Source organism: Cynocephalus volans, chromosome 10, assembly GCF_027409185.1.
Source record: "Cynocephalus volans isolate mCynVol1 chromosome 10, mCynVol1.pri, whole genome shotgun sequence".
Lineage (NCBI taxonomy): Eukaryota > Metazoa > Chordata > Mammalia > Dermoptera > Cynocephalidae > Cynocephalus > Cynocephalus volans.
The window spans coordinates 126,353,623-126,378,788 of NC_084469.1; the positions used below are offsets into that span (position 1 = coordinate 126,353,623).

The 25,166-nt window shown below is 38.2% G+C and overlaps 1 protein-coding gene across 2 annotated transcripts in view; it reads left to right on the forward strand.

Annotated features, from left to right (window-relative positions):
• Positions 1-25,166, forward strand: part of GLG1 (golgi glycoprotein 1) — a 157,172-nt gene that overhangs the window by 113,006 nt on the left and 19,000 nt on the right. For both annotated transcript variants that reach the window (XM_063109104.1, XM_063109105.1), the window contains exons 8-22: positions 649-863; positions 4,744-4,865; positions 6,279-6,380; positions 8,076-8,229; positions 10,018-10,155; positions 12,627-12,713; positions 13,996-14,058; positions 15,206-15,319; positions 16,821-16,909; positions 17,835-17,952; positions 19,208-19,300; positions 21,121-21,258; positions 22,647-22,770; positions 23,491-23,633; positions 24,035-24,136. In XM_063109104.1, coding sequence (XP_062965174.1) covers positions 649-863; positions 4,744-4,865; positions 6,279-6,380; positions 8,076-8,229; positions 10,018-10,155; positions 12,627-12,713; positions 13,996-14,058; positions 15,206-15,319; positions 16,821-16,909; positions 17,835-17,952; positions 19,208-19,300; positions 21,121-21,258; positions 22,647-22,770; positions 23,491-23,633; positions 24,035-24,136 — 1,802 coding nt within the window. The remainder of the gene's footprint in view (positions 1-648; positions 864-4,743; positions 4,866-6,278; positions 6,381-8,075; positions 8,230-10,017; positions 10,156-12,626; positions 12,714-13,995; positions 14,059-15,205; positions 15,320-16,820; positions 16,910-17,834; positions 17,953-19,207; positions 19,301-21,120; positions 21,259-22,646; positions 22,771-23,490; positions 23,634-24,034; positions 24,137-25,166) is intronic.

Below are 25,166 nucleotides of genomic sequence, written 5' to 3' on the forward strand. Positions count from 1 at the left end.
AACTAACTGGCTGGATGGCTGGGTTTTTAATGTGATTTTTTTTTTTTTTTTTTTTTTTTGGCAGCTGGCCGGTTCAAGGATTGAACCCTGAACCTTGGTGTTATCAGCACAATGCTTAAACTGATTTTCTATTTTTATTTTGTTTATTTATTTATTTTTGGCAGCTGGCTGGTAAATATGGTTGTGTTTTTACTTTTATTAATTAAAGAAAAAAATTTTTTTAATCTATTTTAAGTTTTCTGGGTTGGCATTTATAGCTCGGAGAAGCAAGGGGAGTTATAGTGAATATTTGAAGTGTAGTCTTTTCCACAAGTTTTAATTGTATAGGCCAATAAGGATTGTTCTTTGGCTTTTATTTTTACCCCAATTGTTATCTTACTATAAGACTTCTGTTGGCAAAGCATTTGCATTATTCAGTAGTGTAAAATCTGTGTAATGCAGAACACTGACAGGATGATAAACCTTTGTCTTTGGAGTCTAAGCTTATTTTATGCTGCTGAAACTTTTGCTAAGTTCTAAGCTTTTCAGTCTAGATATAAGCATGACTGGTATATTCTATTCCAGACAGAAATGTGTACTTCTAATATGTGGTGATTTCTGATCCTAATGTTCACGTTCCGTAATGTTATGACTCACATCCTAACTTAGGGCGACAAGTGAGCAGTGAGTGCCAGGGGGAGATGTTAGATTACCGACGCATGTTGATGGAAGATTTTTCTTTGAGCCCTGAGATCATCCTAAGCTGTCGGGGGGAGATTGAACACCACTGTTCTGGATTACATCGAAAAGGGCGAACCCTGCACTGTCTAATGAAAGTAGTTCGGGGAGAGAAGGGGAACCTTGGAATGAACTGCCAGCAGGCGGTAAGGAAAAAATTTTTACTGCCATTTTGAATGCCACATTTTATCAGCTGAAGAGGTTTTTCCTGACATTGTCCTAACTTGCTTTATCTGGATTATTTGTGACATGACAGTGGACATTAGATACTAAAGACCAGATGTGGAATATTGTTTTTTTCAGGCATATCTTAGTAAGAATTTGGAATTTGCTGCAGAGCAAAAGTTTGAGCTCATAATCAATAAAAAGAACTGTATACTTAGCAATGGATGAAATGCATTGTTTGCAAGAGTTTCTAAAGGAAGAGTAACTTGTTATATTGGATTTATTAAACTCAAAATCAAGGTAAACCAGGTTCTGATAAATCAGGAAAGGTCCACCACCAAAAGAGAATTTGCCTGTTTTAATAGGTTTGATTGAGTTGAGGCTGAAAGAGAGTTAACACAAATTGAAATTTGTTCTAAGAGTTTCTTTTTATTATTAATGTGCAACATGGCATGAATTTCTGGCCTGAAGGATCAAGAGAGCATGTCATTTTCAAAATCACACCATCTTTTCTTATTAGACTAAGGAAACTATGCATGGGAAGGTCTTTATTTCTCCACCCACCCCCAAACTTTACAGTCTATAAAGATAGTTGGAAAAAATTAGCGTACTTTGCTTGGGAAGGTAAAGTTTTTCTTGATCCAGGGTTCATAAACAGTTGAGTAACTACAGATCAAGTGCATAATATAAGTTAACAAAATATTATAGATACAGTGCATCTGTTTCATTACCATTGTCCATCCATGTTTGCTATTTTTTACTAGATAAGAGCCTTTGAACAATTTAAAATAGCAAATGCAACAGTGGTACCCTGTGCAGTGAACTTTCCTTTGGGAAGCACAAAAGATGGTTTAGCTATATATCCTAAATTAAAAAGTTGAGGCTCTCTCTTCAGTGAAACTTCAGAAAACCAAAATTAGTCTTTTATTTTGTAGTTGACATTTTTATTAAAAACTGAATATTATCTTGAATTTTATTTTCTTGCTAATCATGTAAAGTCAGAATTTTACAATCTGAAACAAGATTTTACTGTGTGAAACAAAATTTCTGTAGAATTTTGATGTGGAGTAAAATTTCATTTTAGCTTCTGTCACCATGGTAGAAAAAATACACAAATGTAGCCTCTTCTCTGAAATACCAATCTGGGCTAAGCTCGAAGGAAGACTTCTGAAATCTATTGTGGTTTGAGTTTGTCACAGTGTAGTTCCTTAGTTGCCCTTGCTTGTGATTGCCCTAGGAAGCCTCTGTGCCAATGTATGTGCCTGTGCCCAGACCACAGATGAATCAGGAGACAGACTGTGTTTACATTTCATCTATAATGCCACATAGAAAGGTTGGGGTGTGGGGGGGTCAGGAATAAACCTATATTTTTACTGAGTCTACATGTGTAGTATAGTGTACAGAAAAAATAAATAGACTGTTTCAACTTTATTTGGAGGAATCTTGTTTACCTCCAGGGCTTTTGACATGTAGTTTGTTAAAAGAACTAGGGACTCAACTTGAAAGGTTAATAAGTACCGCCCACGTCACCCTTTGTGCCAGAAGAAAAGTGCTTTCTAAATCTAGAGGTCAGCCACAAAGAGTGAAATATTTGGCTTTGCCCACATTAAATTTAGCCAAGTGGCAAAGAAACACTTTATTTTGATTTTTATGGACCCATGGTTTTTTAACTTTTGCTCAGAAAAATTGAAGGCATGAATGATGCAAATGGAGAAATGTTTCCTTTGTCTTCTACATTATTTATTCTTAGTGAAATTGGGAAAAGCTTGAAATAATTTATTTTGAGCAAGTATCTTTTCTACTTTCTTTTTCAAAGTTTTCTTCCTTGATACAGCAGACTGTGATAACCTGTCTGTCGTTGACCATTAATTTTCCCTGTTTTCGATTAGATGGTGCTTTGATTCAGTGATCGCTTAACAAATAGTAAACTGTAAAGCATAAGGATAATTACTGTCTTAATGAGTACATACTCTTCCAAATGTACCATAATCACGAACTGTTAAATACTCTTCCATTATGGCTGAACGAGTCTGGACCCAGACTCTCCTAGGCCAAAGATGACTGCCCACTGTATTCTCGAGACTAATTATTTCTCTGATGCATTTCCCCAGGATTTCCTAAGCGTGTCAGGGACTGGAATAGATGTATAATCATGTAGTAATTCATGATCCACACTACTGTCTCTGAATTCCAGAGTGGCAATGATCTCTTGAGTCTTTAGCCTGCTAGTCTCTATGGGGCGTTCATTTTCTCCTTTTAATAGCTGCAATCTATTGTATTTATTGCGGATTCTCAAAGTTTGCCTGTCAGTCATGGATATTTAATGGACACAGTTCTTGCAAAGACTTCCAGATTCCCATGTTGCTTCTGACTTCCTTTGGAAAAAGATGTAAATATCTTGGTCTTTGTTAGCAAACATCATAAGTAAAATTGGTAATCATTTGACAGCCTTCTTCCTTCCAGCTAACCACAATATTTTGTAGTTTTCCCAAATTACCACCAAGAATTGGTATAAATAACTGCCACCCCAGAATACTGGAAATCTTTTATAATTCTTTCGTACTGATTTTTTACTTTTTTAGGATAATAGAATTGGAGTTTTTTCTTTCTTTCCGTCTGTCTTTTCTGAGAAATACGTGATGGGGCCAGTGCCTTCATATGAGCACCTGTGAGATTGTAGGTCAAGCATATGAGGATCCAAGAAGTCAACTACAGAGGATAAATCAGTGACTCCAAAAGGGTTCCAATTCTCTAACTTGGAAAAAAGCAACTCAAACCAGAAGGGTTGTAGTTTTCAAATTTGCTTTCAAGATTTCTACTCCATCTGCTATCCATCTGTGGTATGAGGGTACTTCAAAAAGTTCGTGGAAAAATAGAATTAAAGGATAATACAAATCTTTCCACGAACTTTTTGAAGTGCACTTGTAATAATTATCTTTTACGTCTGTAAAACGCTTTGCAGTTTACCAGTGTCCCATATTTTATTATTTCTTATAATCTTCAGTTAAAGAAACTGAAACTAAAAAGTTAATCAACTTGTCCACATTCTCAAAGCTAATGTCTGGCAGAGCCAGAACTATTAATAGAACTCAGGTCTTCTGATACTTAATTTAGAGGCTTTTCTTCTGTGCCCCAACTGCCTTCTCCTCAGAGACAGGAAAAAAGAATCTGAGGAGCTTGTTCTCGTGTTTCATGTTCCATGACAAAGCATGGACCAAGCAAAGTAAATGATAAAGAGTATATTCTCATTTTCAGCTACATAACTTTTTTTTGTATTTATAGTGAGCAAGCTCTGGTTTACCTCTTTCTCTTATAGAAATAGTTGAGGAAAAATAGGAAATTATAAGTATTCTTGTCTTTTGTAATTGATATTTCTGTATGTTAAATGAAATCTCACAACTGCTTTTATTTAATAAGGCAGAGTACACTTGTTTTAATACCAGTGTCTTTGCAGCAAAGTTCAAATTCTAGGTTCTTATGGCCAAATTAGGTCTCTAACTGGAGATGTCTTCTATTTCTTCTTCTCCACTCAATTCTGGCTTGGCCCTGAGTGTCAGGTTTAGTAATCTGATTAGCAAGTAGTCAGATAAGAGGAAAGAGGCAGTCTTCACATCCCTGTTATAAAGACCTGTTGTTTTGCAGATGTTCAGAGGTGGTTCAATAAAAGAAAAACTTGCAATCAAGGTGGAGAAGCCATTTGGAAAGTATTTGGCAAGAGCTTTTGAGCTTGGCCAGGGACAACTGTAATACCTTATTAGAGTACATTGTGATATAACAGACTGAGCAGCTGATTACATGAAGAGATGACATTGCTTTTACCTGTTGCCTGAGTGCCTGCCTTCTTAATTTTTTTAAATCCAGCTTCAAACTCTGATTCAAGAGACTGACCCCGGTGCGGATTACCGCATTGATCGAGCTTTGAATGAAGCTTGTGAATCTGTAATACAGACAGCCTGCAAACACATAAGATCCGGAGACCCAATGTAAGTTATCTTATTTGTGGTATTTATCCATATTGTATTTTATTTGGCAGCACAGGGGACATTCCCTCAAATGATTTTGGGGTGGTTTAACAACTTAACTAAAATTTTGTTGAGCAGGAACACATACCAACTTTTGTTAAAACTAGTCTTAAAATTGAGACTTTGGATCTGCCTCATCCATGATGTAGAGATATCTAGACCCAGAATTATGATATTGTTTGTTGACAATGACTGAGCATATATGGGCCTGTATATTAGGTCACTGACTAATTTCGTATAATGTTCAAATAAAAATTAGAGAAACAGGATAAAGTGACAACATACTTGGCACTCTGTACTTTTCATCACATTCGTATAGTGACTCATTGTATACATTGGCTAACTGATAGATTAGAAAGTAATCAGTTATCGTTGAAATGGAAAACAAAATGTGGTAGTTGGAGGGGGTAGTCATGGACAAAATGAGTACTGGAGTTGCATCCAAGATCTAGGAAAGATGAATAAATGCTATAGTAAAGTATTTGTATTTTTCTACATCTTTGTAGCCTGCAGCCAGCAGTACCCAACAATAAAGTGAATGTAGTTCATGTTTATCATCATTGTGCTATGCAGAAACTCCTGCTGTTCATGCTGTGGTAGGGGATTAAAAATGATATTCTTCCTTAAAGCTTTTTGTATGGTTGGAGGAGATAGACAAACACACTTAAGACTAATTAAGAATTTCTTACCAATTTAAAAATAACTGCATCAGCCAAAAAGGGGCAGGGAGTGGGAGAAAGGGGGGTAACTGCTATAGATTAAAATAGATTAAAGGTACTTATCAATTAAATGCAATGTGTCGACATTTTCTGGGTCCTGATTTGAATAAACATGTAAAAAGACATGAGATCATTGGAAAAATTTGAAAACTAACAGGATATTACATGATATTAAGGATTTTTTATTAATTTCTTGGTAGTGTGATATTTCATATTTTGGAGAAACATGCTGAAGTATCCATGAATGAAATGATATGGTGTCTGGAATTTGCTTCAAAATATCAGCAAGGGGGCATAGAATTAAAACACACTTTGTCATAGGTTGATAAAGCTATGGGGAGAGAAGGTGGCTGTTACTTAATTCTCTACTTTTGTGTGTGCTAGAAATTTTTCATAATAAATGGTTAAAAGTAAAGGAGCTACACATGGTCTTGTGTATGATGAGTCCTGAGTACGTAGTGGCTCTGAAACTGATAGAAGGCCTCATCACTGCCAGGTTCAGTTAATTTGAGTGATTTTGAGAAAAATCCTGTTGCCCTAAGAAAATAGTTAAAGAGCTTTTTCTACAGACCAAGGAAATATATTGATGTGAGAGTTCTGAACCTGTCATCAGAACAATTGTCTCTTATTATAATTTCACCCATTTTATGGCTAGGATCCTCTCGTGTCTGATGGAACATTTATACACAGAGAAAATGGTGGAAGACTGTGAGCACCGTCTCTTAGAGCTGCAGTATTTCATCTCCCGAGATTGGAAGTGAGTATTTTGAAGCCAGAGTAAGTTTATTGCCTCAGCCTGTTCTCCTTGTAGTCAGTGTCACCTGTATATTTTGAAATAATCAGTAGGAAATTAGTTTCGTTAAGTTCTAGGATAGTTAACATACTCCAATCCCTTGAAAAACATATTCTTCATTGCTTTCAGAATAGAATCTAAAAGCAGAGTCAGCCCACTGCCAGTCTATACCAAGCATCCCTATTCACCATTCCTTTGGAAGTCAGGGTCAAAATGTTTCTGATACCACAAACATCTATCTAGAAAGTATTCTGGCACCTTGGGGAATCAAAAGCATCTTCAGATGTATCGCTAAAAAGATGATAATGCATTTGTATTTTTATTGGGTATGGGAATTTGCTTCTATTTCTTTAACTTTGAATACAATGTTATTGAATTTATTCTACCTTAAGAATTCTTATTAAGAAACAACTTGATTCTGTAATTCCCTTCTCATCCTGTTAGCGAAAAAGAAAGGTGAGGGATGAAATAGGAGAAGGACGTGTATTACAGTCAGAATCAGTATAGTTTACTGGCTGCAGTTCCTCTCCTCTTTCCATGTCTTATTTTTCCTTCCCACCTCAAAGCAGCCAGTACTGGATACGACTGCTCCTCCTGCTTCCCAAGTTCAGCTGCTTCCTGATTTGGGTTGTTTAAACCACTGTACTTTGGTCATTAACTTTTCTGGTGATTTTTTTTTTTCTTCTTTTTTTTGGCTGCTGACTAGTACAACAATACGAACCCTTGACCTTGGTGTTATTTCTGGTGATTAATATATGTTTTCCTTCATACTTTACTAGAAAGAGTTTACTTGAAGATTCGATGTGTTTTTATTTCTGTTCTTTCCAATTAGCTCTAGAAAGGACTACAGAAATCTGAGCAGTAATTTCCCTTTGCTTACCCAGGCCATCTAAGTGGAAATAACAGTGTTTACTGAGTGTACTACCTTAAAATCATGTTAATTCCTTCCCCCATAATCAAAAAAGTGCCTCATAAAATCTACTCACTTAATAGTAGCTTCTCTCCTCCCATTAAGTGGCCCTTCCCCAAGTTGATAATATAATGGATGGAATTAAGCACCCCTTAATCTGATTTGGAGAAGAAGCAGGTACTTTGCCTAATCCAGTGTCTCCAGATTTAAAGTTAAATGTCAAGTTTTGTAAGTTCATCAGCATATTAAGGTAAACTAAAAAATAACTGCCTTACCTTGCAAGGGAAGAACCGGAGTAGTTTTACTAGAGAAAAGTTGAGTGGGAGGTTGTTTATTTTGCCATTTTGTGATCTTACTGAATCTAGTGCATCGGGTAGGATTGAATTTCATTCACACTTAGAAAAAAGTATTTAGTTAAAAAGTGGTGAATAAAAAGTTGTGAATTGCCTGGTTTTTCAGCCAGGACATGTGAGTGCTGAGTCTGTTAATGTATTGTTAGGTACCTTACATAGCCAGGATAACATCTTTGAGGTAGAAATTAAATCTTCTGTATGAAGATTAACAGACTTCTACAGATTGACCCCTGTGTATTCATTAATAAAAAAATTCAGGAATGTACTTTTGCATATATCTATCTACCCTGGAGGAGATTGTTAATGAGTACACAAGCAAACACCTGGTAAAAACTTTTAACAAGTTAGAAACAAATGTGTAGTAAGTAGAGGTTATCTGTTAACTCAACCTTACAGGTTGGACCCTGTCTTATACCGCAAGTGCCAGGGAGATGCTTCTCGTCTTTGCCACACCCACGGTTGGAATGAGACCAGTGAACTTATGCCTCCTGGAGCTGTGTTCTCTTGTTTATATAGACACGCCTACCGCACTGAGGAACAGGGAAGGAGGGTATGCAGTCAATATCAACTTTGTTTCTTCTTATTGTCATTTGTTTTTTTAAAAAGTTTGCTGTTCTGGATTTTTGTCATCCTAGAAAAACTTTTTTAGTGTATTTGGCAGGGAGGGGGTTTCTGTATTACTAGAAACTTCATTCGGTGAGGGTGCCTAGAGTTGCTCTACAAACTTCTTTCCATCTGACTTTATGTTTTTAACAAAGTGAGTGGGAGAAGACTTCCAGATTTTTTCTTTAAATTACTAAAATCTGAATCAAAATAGACAATTAGATTCTGCTGTCCTACTTTATTTAGCTTTAAAAATCCATTAGAAACTTTTAGCCAGGATACAAGTGGTTCTTTAGGCTTCTGCCCTTGGCAACCAAACACATAATGCCAGTTTAATGAGGCTTCTCTAGCAGTGCACTAGTTGGAACAGAAACATCCATACCCCATTCTCTTGGTGTCTGTCTGCCCAGATTCCTACCTTCTGTTGGGATATTTCTGTGTGCCTGGCTCTCAGGTAGCACTGACTGCCTTCTGGTACCACACTGAAATGCTGCGTATGCTCCAGGATGGCCTTTCTGTGCTTTCTGAGGGACTCTATTGTGTGTCAGTCCTGTTTTACAGAAAGTAGAGATGGTATTATTTCACATGCATGTTTACAAATACCCCTTCTGTCCTTAATGCAAAAGTCTGACTGTCTAGGATTCAGAATGAAGAAACTCAAAAGGAAAGAACTGTATACTTCAGTTGCTACAATCCTAACCCAGTTTTTATACTGTTGTGTAAGAAAACATGATAACTTGTTGTTTCATTTTTCTTAATGTACCCCGCATTATCCACAGGGGCTGCCAAATCCTGGCTTCTTGCTAGTCCCAATAGTAGGAGTTTTTCTTATGTAAATGAAGAAAGCGTTGGAATCTGGTGTACTAGTGCTTTTTAAAAAATTTTTATACTTTAAAAAAAATTAAGATGAAATTCATGTAACATAAAATGAATCATTTTAAAGAGAAAAATTCAGTGGCATTTAGTACATTCACAACGTTATACAACCACCACCTGTATCTAGTTTCAAAACCTTCCATTACTCCAAAGGGAAACCCCATGCCCATTAAGCAGTTACTGTCCATCCCCCTGGCCCAGATGTGCTGGCTTTTTTCAGGAAAAGAGACTAACTGCAACTGTCCATGACAGCTTTCTTGTGGTCCTTCCAAAGGTATTCATTTTCACCTGCTTCAACCTCTGCTAATTCTACATAACTCATCTAGAAGAGTCTGGTCCTGACCTGTAGTAACTGTTGCTTCTACAATTACTTGCTGGTATGATTTAGGTCAACTTGAACTCAGTTCTTTTGAACCAAGTATATATTCTCTCCTGAACTGGATGTGGTGTTCTACTCTCCATTTATAGAGTAGTAAATTAATTTTGCTAAACCAACAAAAACCTCTCTGACTAACCTAATCTGAATGAGTCCATTTCCCTTATACCAAGATACTCTCAGAAATGGATGTTGTTTCATATAGTATATTAGAAAATGCTGAATATATAATTGTATTCCTAGAGATACGGGCATTTATTTTATTTTTTAAATTTTTTTCTTCAAGAAACCTTCTTTAAAGATATGGGCTTTTAGAAGACTCCTAAACATTTCATTCTTATTTTGGAAGCAATTTGAGGTATAAAGTTTGGGAGATAAACTATATGGTTATTTGTTAGTTTCCTGAAAAGTTTCCTTTATCTGGTGTTTTCATGTGTTTGTTTTGTTACCTTTAAAGTATTTTGCTTATTCTTTCTCACATAGCTCTCACGAGAGTGCCGAGCTGAAGTCCAAAGGATCCTACACCAACGTGCCATGGATGTTAAGCTAGATCCTGCCCTCCAGGATAAGTGCCTGATTGATCTAGGAAAATGGTGTAGTGAGAAGACAGAGACTGGACAGGTGGGTGACATAGCTTCCTGTTTATCATGTAATAATGATGTTCATATAGACTACAAACACCATGAAGTCCATCTCTGTGTTTAATTTACGTACATGATTTGCTATGTTATTCAATGTTCCCTCTAGAAGAAGTCCTCAGGAAAATTTTCTCTTTGGTCTTCATATCGCAAATTGTATTTTTCCTAAGCAGCTAGTTTGTTTTATATTACAGTTACTATATTTTATAATTGATTGATTCTTTTCCCTCTTTGTGTTGCCTCTGAGAAAGCCCACAGCCAAAGGTGTGGCCTACCTCTAGCATGTACATAGATTTTGTCCATTCCACTTTTCCTTAACATTTTTTCTTTTTATTTCCTCTTTTTTACTCATTTTTAATTCATTTTATCTTGCTTTTTTCTTTCTTTTCTCATTTTTATAAGCCACATTATGTCCCTTTGAGATAAACAGGATATAAATATATACATATGTATGTAAATATTGGTATACATGAATAGTGTGTATGCCCTAGGACAGTTTCACAAGATATGTAGAAATGGAATTATTTTTTCCCACCTAGTTGACAAAATTGAGACTCAGGGGAGTAAAGTGTATTGAAAGATAGAAAATGTATTACTTTCTAATCTAAAACTCAAGACTAGGCTGATTAGAGATAATAATATTGTACTATATATTTCTAAATAGCTAGAAAAGAGAATCTTGACCATAATCATGACAAAGAAAAAAGTCAGGAGATGGATGTGCTATCTACCCTAAGTGAATCGTTGTGTAATATATGCATGTATTGAAACAACACATTGAACCCCACAAATATGTACTACTAAATTTTTAAAAAGAGGAAAAGGAAACTAAGTTTAATCCTAGCTAGGCATTTGCTCCATTATACTATACCCTCTCCATATAGGAAAGCATAAGGAAAGAGCACCCCCCGGAATTACATGCATGCCATGAAGGTTCCTTAGGATTGTATGCCCAGTTTAGGGGAAAGAAAAAAAAATGCATTACTGCAAGTTACATGGGAAGGTAGCACATTTTCCACCTTAAAGCAGGAAGCGGTAAGGATTAACTCCTTGTTTAAAGCTACACACTAATACAAAAATAAGGAGTGAACTCAGGCTTCCAGGTTCCATTTGTATCACTACAAAACACCCTCTGGATTTAAAGTATTAAAAATTAAAAGGTCGCATAGACAGGAAATTGGACATTTTAAGAAGCAACGTGGGTCCCCCTACTCACGCCTCTTGGGCATAGGAATATAATTTTCAGCATTCTGCTTCCTGAGCCTGCTACAGTTCAGGTTTATCATTAGAAAATGCCTGTAGTTTCACTTTCTGCTGCCTCTGTCCAATAAGACAAGGGATATGGTGATATGGAATCCCAGGAAATAGTTTCCTTCATACCCCTCAGTAAACATTTAGGAAGCTGCAGTACATTGCAACCCATCACTCAGAAGCTAAACCTAAGAAAGGACTCTATGAATGGGATTTTTCCCTTAGCCATATATTTTACTCCAAAAAGTTCAGTGCATTTTCCTTTAGATGGCTTTTTTTCCCTTCTTCCATGCTGGCTATTGTATAATTGCTATAACCCTTCTCTTCCCTTCCCATTCTAATTCTGAAACAGAAAGATTCTTGAAGAATAAGTCAGTAAGTTAAACTTGGTCCTTTGACAGAACATTTTGCTGAGATGTTGCTATTGGTATGCTTTGGGAAAGTGAGCTGATGTTATACTTAAAATCTCTAAACCTCTGAAAGGAATAGTAATAGACTAATGCTACAGGGTAGTTCTAGCTCAGTTTCCAAAGCCCAGACAAGATAGCTTTTAGATACCCAAACCCTAGTGTGCTCGTATGTTTTGGAATTTCCCTCAGAATCCTTTTGATGTGGTCTGAGGTTAGAATCCCAGATTTGACTTGCAGGAGCTATCAGCTCTGTGATCTGTCCCAGATCCCAAGTCCCCACCTACCTTATGAAGAGTCTTAAAATAATCCATGCTTTTCACTGTGAATTTGTTGTCCAATGATCATTATCAAAGTGTAGATTTAAAACAGCAGGTAAAAATGATCAAAACACAGATTAAAAGTGGAATGTCGGGTGTGTTGATGGAAAGGGATAAAGGTCTGATAAGATTTTTAAACTTTGAGGATACCTGAAGATCTGTTCTTATTGGACTTGTAGATTTGGCCTTCTGGGAGATTTGCATGGCTGTTGTACCCCCTTGGCCCTTTTAACCACCCTGCTACATCAAGTAATTATCTTTTCAACAGTCTTCATTTGGGGAATCAAACACCATGCTCTAACCAACTGAGTAACTGGCCAGCCCTCAAATAAAGCTTTTGTGTTCTGTTCAGTGAGACAGTTTGTAGAAGAAGAGAAAAGGAGGACCACTGAAAAGGAAGTAGGCACTGGTATCTCAACTTCCTTGTTCATTTTACATGACGGATAAAAGCCAAGGGCTTGCCTTTTTATTCTCAGGAGCTTGAGTGCCTCCAGGACCATCTGGATGATTTGGCCGTGGAGTGCAGAGATATAGTTGGCAACCTCACCGAGTTAGAATCAGAGGTAAGCGGTGTGCAGCTTACTCAGCAGAGGAGAGTTGCCTGCCAGCAGCTTTGCCTCTTCTGCTTAGTTCTACTGTTTCTGGACTCTTGAGAATGCATGTTCTCTGTCAATCAAAAGAAACCTAATCAAATTCTCCCCGTTTGCTTTATGAAGATGTATATTGTGTTGCTTCCTGAACCCCTTCCCTCATTTCTCTAGAAAAACACTCTATACAATTAGCCCTTTGGTTTTCTTTGTAAATTAGAATTATCATGGTGATTAGACCTTTGTTCCCCCTTAAGAAAAGATAGTAGCTATACTTCAAATCTGTTAATCACATTTAAGAGTAAATCCAGGCATTCCTATTGTTTTATTCTTAGCTCTTTTAGTTAGGTCATTTGGTAATGTGTGTATGGTTAATATAATAAAAGCTTGGGGCTTCCAGTTAAACATGGAAGATGGAATGCATGTGTTAATACCTGTTCCATCCAGAAACCCACTAAAATATAAAAAACAGGATTAAAAAAATCTCATAAGCATAGACATATTATTCATAAATACAGAGATTATTATTGTGGGAGGGGGCAGCTAAAAATGTTAAAGTTGTCTAATGGGGGCAGAAATCAGAGAAATGGGGACTTGCTATTTTTTTATCATAAGCCTTTTTGAACTATTTGCATTGTCAAAATTGGCAGTACATAAAATTACATTTCTCAACCAGTCCTTTTTGCTTTCTAGTTTTCAAAAGTTTGTGCTTTCTCTCATCTCCTGCCATCTCCTCTCCCATTCTCATTGTCCTTGTGGGCTTATGAGAACATTCTTGGGTGTATATAACTCTTCAAAGGATACTCTGCTTAAAGGCATTTATTGTGTTCCCTAGAAGAAGTAGTTTGTCATCTGGTTTGAAGGCAGTGATTTGGCTTAATGAGTTTACAAACTAAAGATAGATGTCAGTTAGCCCTATTTTTATTTTGAACTGCTTAGCATTTTGGAAAAATTCCAAAGGCTTTACATACTCTAATATTATTGCTAAATGTTTTTTCACCCCACCTTTCTTAATTCTGTCTCCTCTTTTGTTCAGGTAGAAAGTGAATCTGCCTCTATAAAATTTGCCTTTCAGAGTACAATGGAGGAGCAGTTCTGTCGATTCTGGAGCTGTCTAACTTAAATACTATACTAGAATACTTCCCAAATGTACATATTAGATTATTTGCTCATCAGATACTACTGATTCAGAAAGAGAAACTGCTCTTCCTCCACCCATGGCTATTTCTAAAGCAGAATTATATTTCATCTTCTACAGGATATTCAAATAGAAGCCTTGCTGATGAGAGCCTGCGAGCCCATAATTCAGAACTTTTGCCATGTAAGTGATGTTTGGAGGAACAAGGGTTAGAAACAGAACCAAATTCATTGAGACTCTGGCCCCTGAGTATGTTGGACTCACCTCTATCTTCAGCGTACATTACTCCTGAGTGATAGCCAGCTTTCACAAGTTAAAGTTGAAAATGTAAAAAAGATTAAGAGAGAGGTGCCACCCTCCTGAGCAATCTTATTTGATTAGCCTTTGAAGGTGACCGGCTATGTGTTGAGCAGCAGTTTTTGAGATTCCCTTCATAAGAAAAGATGGATGTTCTTACCACAAAAAATGTTAAGTATTTGAAGTGGTGAATATGTTAACTAGCTTGATTTAATTATTCTACATTGTATTCATAAATTATAACATCACTTTGTACCCCATAAGTTTATACAATTATAAGTGGCCAATTTATAATTAAAAAAAAAAAAAAAAAAAGATGGAACAGAAAAGCCCCATTAATATGGCTGAGTTGCTTTGGATATATCAGCCCAGGAATGTTAGCAGTAATAATGGCTTTCCCTTCCAGCTGTCTCCTTGTACCTCAATATTGAGTGAATTCTCTTACTTTAGTACTTATTCACTTATTGAACTACCTAAATTGTGGGAGTGTGACACACCCAGGAACCATGAGGATCTGACCAAGACACTATGTAAAGTAGACGTGATAACCACTACACTATGGAACCGCACGCACGACCAAGACACTATGTTAGATAGTATCTCAAAAGCCTGCTGCTGGGCCGAGCCCGTGGCGCACTTGGTAGAGTGCTGCGCTGGCAGCGCGGCGACGCTCCCGCCGCGGGTTCGGATCCTATATAGGACTGACCAGTGTACTCACTGGCTGAGTGCCGGTCACGAAAAAACGACAAAAAAAAAAAAAAAAAAAAAAGCCTGCTGCTGGCATCATACAGGAAAAGTCAATAAAAGCACTCTTGGTACATATTCTTATCTCATGCAAAATGACTTGCTCTGTTTTATTCCACTGAGTGTTTATCCTTTATGTTTCCTCAGGCTTATTTTAATATAATTTATGATGTATATTTCTAGTGAAACCTTCTAAAATTAGTCCCATCTCCATTTTTCATGGCCTAGGCTACAAGTTTTGTTCATTACTTGTTGTGAGTGAAGTACAATTGTATACTATCTTCCCCAGGATGTGGCAGATAACCAGATAGACTCTGGGGACTTGATGGAGTGTCTGATACAGAACAAGCACCAGAAAGAAATGAATGAGAAGTGTGCCATTGGAGTCACCCACTTCCAGCTGGTCAGTGATACCTGGCTGTCGATTTCCTCTCTTAGCTTTGTGTATGGTTACTGAATCCCATCTTCTTTTGGAATATCAGAGCACCTCTGATATTCTCTGAAAAGTCATTTTTTCCAAATATATATCCTATTTTTAAAAAACTTATGTATTTTTTATTTTTTATTGAATCATAATTGATTATACATATTTTGGGGATTCAATGTTGACATAAGTTGATCAATATTACTAGTGTGTGTATTGTTACAAATTGTACTTATTCTTTATGTCCCTTGTCCAATCTCCCTATCCCCCTCTCCAAACATATATCCTGTTTTTATTTGTTTTCAATAAATGTGTGTTTTATCTACTGTGGCCAGGCACTTCGTTAAGCTCTGTGAAATGCAATGATAAATAAGACATAGTCTCTAACCCCTAGGGAGCATGTAGTCTAATGGAGATAGTAAGCAGGCTTTCCTTGCTTCAGTCACATTGTTTACATAAAGTATTTTAGCTTCTCCTTTAACAGTTAGTGTCATTGGAATCTGTTGTTTTGTGTAACTATTCAGTGCAATGGCCTAAATGTGTATCAACACACTGGACTCTAAGCCTTCTTTTCTTTTAAATCATACAACGTACAACTGACATTTGAATAAGAAGGTTAAACCGCACCCTTCATAGTTATCACATGTAACTAAAGGAAGTGTTTCTGGTACAGGTTGAGCATCCCAAATCTGAAATTCAAAATGCTCCAAAAATTGAAACTTTTTGAGCACCAACATGATGCTCAAAGAAAATGCTCTTTAGAGCATTTCAGATTTCAGATTTTTGTATTAGGAATGCTAAACCGGTAAATATAATGCCAATATTCCAAAACCTGAAAAAATCTGAAATCCAAACCATTTCTGGTCCCAAAAATTTCAAATAAGGGATACTCAACTTGTATAGCAAGCACTTCCTTCCAAGGAAGATGAAATCCAGTCTGCTGTGTTAACTGACCACTTCTCAGGCCATATAGACTATCTGACTGTGCATTCAACACTTCTGAAGTGCCAGGCACTGGGAGACAGTGGTGAGACAAACCCACAGCCTTCATAAACTCTCTATCCTTGTAAGAGAAAAACACAAAAACAAGTGTACAAATTAATGTATATGCTCAGGTTGTTCTAGGAGGAAAAAGCAGAGTAAGGGCTTGGATGGTGAAGGAGAAAGGGGTCTTCAAAAGAAGGTACTTGACTAGAAACCTCAAGGAAGTGACAGAGCAAGCCATGCGAAGATCTGGGAGAAGAGTACGTTCGGCAGAGAGAACAGCATGTGTGTGACTGGAATGGCAGGGAAGCCAGTGTTCCTGCAGCAGAGGGAGTAATGGAGAGATTGGCAGTTCATGAAGTCTAAGAGAGATAGAGGGCAAGTCATGCGGGTCTTGTAAGCAGGGTTCTGAAAGCTATGTGAATAAAATGTCACCCACTACTGTTGACTAGAACTTGTCACAGAGCTTCTGATTTTCTTTCTCATCATCTTTCAGGTGCAGATGAAGGATTTTCGGTTCTCTTACAAGTTTAAAATGGCTTGCAAGGAGGATGTGTTGAAACTTTGCCCCAACATAAAAAAGAAGTATGTTGCCTTTAATTGATTCGTTCTGCTTCCCCAGGGTCTCTCTTAGCTACTAGGTGAATTCCCAAAATGCTACTCAGCCTCCTGCTGTCTGGCAGGACTAGCCCTGGAGGCCTCCTGCATAGCTCCTTTGGTAGTGTGACGAAACACTTGAGTTTTGTGGACAGATCATCTTCACAGCTGCCTAGAGTCACACCTGGTGGTGGTAGTTCTTATATAGAGAACCCACAGGCTAAAGGTGCATTTTTTAATTTTTCCAGTTTTAGGCTGTGTAACTGTGGAAGCAGTTACAAATTGTGTACTTAGAGAAGCAGGCTGCAGTGTGGGTGAAAGAGGTTAGCTGACTTCCCCCCCAGCACCATCCCATTGTATCATCTCTTCAGAGAAACAGCAGGGGCTTTTACGGAGTCAGTGAAGAAACAAAAACTTTATTCATTTCAGAAGTAGGTCTTAATGAGGAGACTGATAAATTTTTATAGCACGGTTGCCCAAATTCTTCTGTGTTGCTCTTTGAAAAGGCACATTTCTAGAACACATTTCCCCCATTTTGCTCAGGTTTCTGTAGCTCTCAGGAATGAGTTTCACAGTCCATAAAAGGCACAGTCTCAGAGTTAAGAGCATCATTCTCTGTGTTTAACAAAACAAGTATTGAACTGCCCTTGCACCCATCCCCTGTCTGGCCTCCCCTCAAGTCAGGAATGTAGTCAGCATTCAGTCTGCTGCCTGATCTATGACATATGTAGTCAAATTGATGCTTTTTAGTACTCTGAAAAAGACAATGAGACTTACAGGAAAGATTTTTTAAAATGTAGTACAACAGGTCATGAATTCTGGGTAAATGGTGTGGCCCCTGCCCCAGCCCAGTTTCAGGCCGTCTGCCTCCTGTGGCTCCAGTCAGTCTCAGGCCTTTTCCTTTCCTCGGCAGGGTGGATGTGGTCATCTGCCTGAGCACCACCGTGCGCAATGACACTCTACAGGAAGCCAAGGAGCACAGGGTGTCTCTCAAGTGCCGCAAGCAGCTCCGTGTGGAGGAGCTAGAGATGGTAATGTGTCCCAGAAACTTTAGGGGCTGGGGTTTACAAAGTTAGGGTAGGGGGCTAGGGCAAGGTAGAAGATTTCAGCCACTATTGTGATCAGTTGTTAAATCTTGGAGCCACATGCTAAAATTTTACTATATGACAATTAGTTTCTTATTTCACTGTTTCGTTTTTGAACGATAAAACATATTTTACCACACGTAGTGGGAAGTCCAGCTGTAAGACAAGCTCTAAGCATATTATACAATCCTTAGATCAGTAGTGTCATCAAAGATCGAGGGTTTTTCCTCTCCACTCTTTTGTCCTTGGCATCAGCTTCATCCTAAGGCTGGTTTCCCTCGTGCTGCACGATGACTGTCTACAACAACTGGGCCACCTGCTCCAATATTCATCTCCAGCAAGAAAAGGGGAAAAATACAGAGAGAAAAACCCTCCCCTATCATTAGATAAAGATCCTTCCCTTCAATTTGATTGTGTCAGCTTGGGATCTGTGCCCACTCCCTGACCAATAGCAGTCTCCAGGGGAATGCCATAAACTGATGAGCTTAGTAATCATTGAGGCGAAATGAATATTGAGAGGTCCTCCATAGTGTGCACTCTAAGAGGAAACTTCTTGCTTTATTTTTGAGATTAAGGCCAAACCATGTTTAAAAGACAACTAAAAATATTTTTAATACATTTCGTGCTGTGGATTATACTGTTTCACCTTAGTCCAGGCAAAAAATAGTAATGGAGACCAAACACCATTAATATCCCAAAAACTACTTACCAAATTTTCACATATAGTGGCAGTGATTCATTGACAATTCTGTTTAAGTGGAACTGGCCTAAATGTCCTGTTATAACAGCAACTTTTTTCAAACTGGAAGTGTTGGTTCCCTAGCTTTCAGCCTAGCTCTTTTGGTAAAACAATAATAATAATAAAAGTAGAACCCTACATTTACATAACGGTTTTAACTTTATAAAGTGGTTTTCACATAATATTATCTAATCTATCTGACAGTAGTCCTGTGAAAGACCAGCTGTAGCCTTTCAGGGTAGACATGGCATTTTATTTGCACAAAAGATCCAAGGCCATGCAGCTAGTTGGTGGCACAACTGAAAGTAAATCCCAGTTCTCCTGTTGCATGGCCACACTGCTGTCACTTTGCAGTGTAGAAGTCATCGTCACTAGACAAGATTCAGTCAACAAGTCTGTAGAACATCTGATATCTCCAGCCTAAAATAAGCTCACTTTTCCATGTTGGCACCCTCTCTGCAGACAGAAGACATCCGTCTGGAACCAGATCTGTATGAAGCCTGCAAGAGTGACATCAAGAACTACTGTTCCACGGTGCAATATGGCAATGCTCAGGTATGTGAAGGTAACATTTTAATAATTAATTCTTTGCTGTTGTGACAGGAGCCAGCACATCCTGCTCAGCCTGATCATCCCCACTTAAGTTACACCAGACTTCTTTTCCCAAAGTTCCTCACCTGCTTGCTCTTTGTTTCTTATTTATTGTCTTCCCTCTTTCAGGTTACCTCATCCTTTTCCACCTTGTCTGCCTAATATACTCCAACGATCCTTCAAGTGTCCTCTCCTCTCTATAGCTTTCCCAATACTCTGCACCTCCAAAATTAATTATTCCCTCACTGTGTTCCCATTGCAGAGAAGTTCTTAATTACAGGTCACATAAGAATCATTTAGGAAACTTTTCTTAAATATACACAGAAACAGGGCCCTACTTGGAATTGCCAGGAATGAAGTACAAACAAGTGATGGGGTTTTTTTTGTTTGTTTGTTTTTTTGAGGTTCTCCCGGTGGCTCAGTTACCTCTAAGGCCAATGCCATGGTGCTTTAGCCTTTAAGATAATTACTTGTCATCTTGTATCTACTGTTGCCAGCATAGTCTCATATCCATCTGATTCTCATTTCTCTGTAGTTAATGTATCTCTGATAGGTTTTAGAGTTTTCTGTTTATCTTTAATCCAATTTCAGAGCGATGTGATTAGATGTGGTTTTTTTGTTTTCTTTATCTCAGTTGGCTCTTTTAGTCTCAGAATTCATGTCTGCCTTTAGTTCTAGGAAGTTCTCAGTCATTGTTTTTTCAAGTACTGCATTCTCTTTCCTTCCTTCTACAACTCCTATTAGACAGTTGGAGCACCTGAATCTGTCCTCAGTGTCTCTTAACTTTTTCTTCTATGCTTTCTATTTTTTTGTTTGTTTATACTATATTTGAGGTAATTCCTCAGCTCAATTTCCCAGCTTAATTTATTCTTCAGCTGTGTCCATTCTGCTTTTTAGAAAGACCACCAAGTATATATTTTTTGTTTTTGTTTTCAGTGTCATTTGAGTTGACAGATATTTTTGAATTCTTGTTTTGATTGCTCTATACCTTTTTCCCTCGGTTTTGAGTCCTTGATTTACTTTATTTATCGTCTGTCTTATGGTATTAGTGTTTTCTAGTTGGTGATTCCTGGTCGTACCTTTAGGATTTCATAGAAGTCTCATGACTTCATGCAATAGCCCTAGCTGCTGTAGCTTCCCATCTGCTTTTCTTCTTTATATATTTTATAGTCTCTAAAGGGGTAAGGAAGGGAAGATGTTAGGATATACTTAAAATCTATTCCATGACACTTTATGCTTTTATGTTATCACTCACCTTTTTCGTTGTAGTTATTTGTTTATAAGTTTGCCCTGTGATACTGTGTATTTGTCAGGCCTAAGGATTGGGTCTGATTCAGACCTAGCATCTAACTATCTATTCTCATGTGATAAATGGTGAGTTGACCGGAACCTCTGGGCTTGTGCGTACTGTCTAGTCAGGTTGTTGCTCTAGAAATGCAGGGAGCCTAATGTATGCTTCAAGAAGAGTCTTGACAAGGAAGAGCTTTAGAAGGTAAAAGAAACCAGGAATCCTGAGTGGGTTTCCCTCCCGTTAGACTCCAGTGCAGGCTGCTAGTCATCCTGAATTTTTATATAATTTGGTTTGCTATTGGCCCTAAGGTGGTAAATTTATAAATATAATTCTCCTTGATGAGAAAACCCTGATTCCTACTGACTGGGAATTAGAAACGAAAGGTACTTGGATTGAAAAATGGGGAGACCCCCTATGAACTGAATGTCTCAGAATACACTGATTATCGATCCCTGATTCATTCTTTAACTTGACCATAACGCTTATGCCATAGATTATTGAATGTCTGAAAGAAAACAAGAAACAGCTAAGTACCCGTTGCCACCAGAAAGTATTTAAGCTGCAGGAGACAGAGATGATGGACCCAGAACTAGATTACACTCTCATGAGAGTCTGCAAACAGATGATAAAGGTAAGTGATCTGGAAACAAGGACTGAGCACAGTGCAAATAAAAACTGTAACATACATTTCTTTCAGCCTGTTTTATACAGCCAAGATGGTGGTTCTCAGAATATGGTCCCTAGGTCACAGCATCAGCATCACCTGAGAACTTAGATTCTTGGGACTCACCTCGGACATTCTGAATCAGAAACACTGGGAGTGGAGCAGGCACTCTGTTTTCACAAGCCCTCCGGGTGATTCTGATGCGTGCTCAGGTTTTAAAACCATAGAGTTAAGATAACTGACCTCACTTTGACCTGAAGCACAAGTAAATAGATGTCCAGTAAATATGTGATTGGTTTTAAGGGTGGTTAAGTGTTGGTGTACTGAGAAAACCCCCATGGAGTATCCTGATCATCCATCTGTCACATTCGAAAGATTTTTCTGTTCTACAATTTCTTTTGCATCGTTTACTCCTCTGGTGAACATTCCCTGCGGCAGGGCTGACTTGAGTACCTACATGACAGTTCACTGATCTATCCACACATACGAAGGGATTAAACTTAAGGTCCCACATTATTACAGCATTTCCTTTAAAATAAAATGATACTTTACACTATCAAATAAATTCCAAAGAGAGTTCTGGACATTAGAAGTGTAAGTCTCTTTAGCTGGGCCTGGTACAATTGAGTCATATGTAAAAGTGGAAATGTCAGGCTCCGATTTGAGAGAGCTTTGTAAGATTTTATAAAAATCAGTACACGTTCCCATGTTAAGATATCAGTAGATTATAGTCACGTACGATTTAGAGAACTAGAGGCAGAGAACTAGGAAGGGAGGCTTGATGCTCAAGTGTCTCAACCAGAGTTTATCAGACCTATGGATTAGCAGATGGAAATAAGGTTTGTTACTAGTCCAAAACTGATCTCTGGCTTACAGGACAATAATAAATGTACAGAGGCTAGCCCCACATGTTTGGTAGGATTAAAGCCCCTATTAAGTTGAACCAGGTGAGTCTTTATTCCACATCTCTGTTCACATTGGTTGGTGTGTAATTCCTAGGTTTTCCCACTGAGGTTGGGTAGATATGGCTTAAGGGCTGGTTGCCCACCTGGTACGTGAATGTTATATTTATGCTTAAACAGTAATTAAGCTTGTGAGATGCCATGTAATTTAAAATAGCCATATAGATAGGGAATCAATCCCATGCACATTAGGAACCGAAGAGGTAGTGGAGAGAACAGTGGGAAATAAGAAAGGGGACTTGGGATTGTTTGCTTATTCAGGCTTGGCTGTTCCTCTTGTACTAAATGATACCTTCAGATAAGCTCTCTCTTAGGTGTAAGAGTGATCACAGATGGGGTTAATTGCCGTATTTGGATAGATAGCTGTTTTTATAAAAATTTATTTCTTTGCAGAGGTTCTGTCCAGAAGCAGATTCTAAAAACATGTTGCAGTGTTTGAAGCAAAATAAAAACAGTGAATTGATGGATCCCAAATGCAAACAGATGATAACTAAGCGCCAGATCACCCAGAACACAGGTAATATCTTGGCCTGACCTTCCTGTTCTCATTGAGTATAGCTTAAAAGGAATTGAGTGGGCATATAAGTACCTAATTAACTACAGGTGCTTTGTTGCCTGTGACTTTTAAGGGAGGAGTCTGGATATAAGCAAAATGACTTACTCTTCCTTTGAAGAGTATCCAGAAAAAAGGGAAAGGGAAAAGAGGAGGCTGAAAAAACTAGAAAACTGCCTTTGAAGAACATACAAAAGGAATCAGGGTTAGAGTTCCTTGAAAAGTGTAGAGATTTAATAAGTCTTCCTGAGTATGGTAGTGGAATATATGGGTAATCCGTTTTAGAACAGAGAAGTTTCAGCTGTGGATTGCAAGACCTTGTAACTTAATGGGCAAAGTGAGTTGGATATTTTCTTCTCAGTGTTTTCAAACTGTTATGGGGAAGGTTGCTGATGTTTGCTTGATTTTGTGAAGACTACTGTACTTAGAATATTGGACCACAAAACTCCACAGAGCTGCTGCAGAGCAGAAGGATTCCTGGGGACCTTCAAAAGTATTTTTTAAATTATATTGCTGATTAAAAACAGTATAGTGAGAGCTCAGTAAACATATATTGAATAAACAAATCAGTGGTTGTAGTCATGGTCATCGATATATTATGCCCCTTTTTGGAAGGTAAATTTCTAAAAACTTGTGAATCCACGTAGAATATTTAATCATGTATGTATTGCTTTTTTTCTCTAGATTACCGCTTAAACCCTGTGCTAAGGAAAGCCTGTAAAGCTGACATTCCTAAATTCTGTCATGGTATCCTGACTAAGGCCAAGGATGATTCAGAGCTAGAAGGTCAAGTCATCTCTTGCCTCAAGCTGAGATACGCTGACCAGGTAAACTGGCCTGGGCTCTCCACAGAGGTGTATTTATGGAGCCACCTCTGTCCCTGAGAATTTTCTTTTTTTTTTTTTTTTTTTTTTTTGTCTTTTTGTGACCGGTAAGGGGATCCCAACCCTTGGCTTGGTGTCACCCGAACCGGGCTCAGCCATTGAGCATACCGGCCATTCCTATATAGGATCCGATCCTGCGGCAGGAGCACCGCTGCGCTCCCAAGTGCTGCACTCTCCCGAGTGCGCCCACGGGGCCGGCCCGAGAATTTTCTGTTTTGAAGTCCCTAGCCTACTCCTATTTTCAAAACTTTTTTCATACTTTCCCCAAAGCCAGGGGCTAAGGGACCAAATAAAAAGCTGACCTCTTCTGATAGGATGATGTATTCTCCCTTTGTCACATGTAGCGCCTGTCTTCAGACTGCGAAGACCAGATCCGGGTTATTATCCAGGAGTCTGCTCTAGATTACCGACTAGATCCTCAGCTACAGCTGCACTGCTCAGATGAGGTAACATTTGGGTACAGAACTGGTTGTGAACAGTGCCCTGGTCAAAGAAGTTTTTATTGAAGAAAAGTTCTTTACTATACCTTTTTTCCCTGAATCCATGATTAGTTGAAGTTCCCCTTCTAGGTTCTCCATTGTCTCAGTTCCTGGTTCTCTGTAGCACTGAATTAGATTTGGCATTAGTCCTGTCACTCCACAGTGTTGGTTATATATTCTCTATTGAATGAAGATGTTCTTTTATTATACCTATTTATGTATAATTTGTTCTTCCTGTTTCCTTGTTCTGTATGATCAACACAGAGTACCCCAAGACTTGCCAGAAAGATAAAAGTGTTCCCATAATAGCTCTTAAGAAGTGCCTATCTTTGGAAATTATTTGACTTCCTAGCTAGAAAAATCTGCATAGAGATCCCTGTTCAACATATCAGTTTTAGGAGAATTATAGCTAAAGATGTTTCAAAGAAGCTTACTCATAAAACTATCCAAAGAAATTTAAGTTTTTAATATTTGCTATGGGCTGTGTTTCAGAACTCCTTTGTGTGTGTGTGTGCACATGCGTGCCTCCAAGGTGTGAGTCTGGGTTGACCATGAACCTCTAAATGTCAAGCATTTGCTTTTAGCATTTTACTTGGCTGTATAACTTTCTTCTTTTGGAATTGGGGAGTAGCCTTCTTTGTGCCAAGTCCTGGAACAATATGACTCCAATCTCAGTGTTGACAGCATAAAGATATGTGTATTTACTGGTTTTCAATTCTGTGTGCCAGTCATTGTGAAGGAGAGTGGAGCCTGACATCCAGTGCAAGAGGGAGAGGCATGAAACCCCCTAGGAAACTGTCTGAGATGAGCCCTGGGCACACATATAGAAGGATCAGCAAATTGACATGTTGAGATGCCAGGATTTCTGGTGATAGCAGTGCCATCTCAAACTTGTGAAACAGCAACTAGCTAGTGAGGAAGGAGCCCAGACTCTGCAGTGTCCAGCACTGGTTGGAATCACCAGACTCATCTGCTTCTGAAACTGTTTGCTCATTCT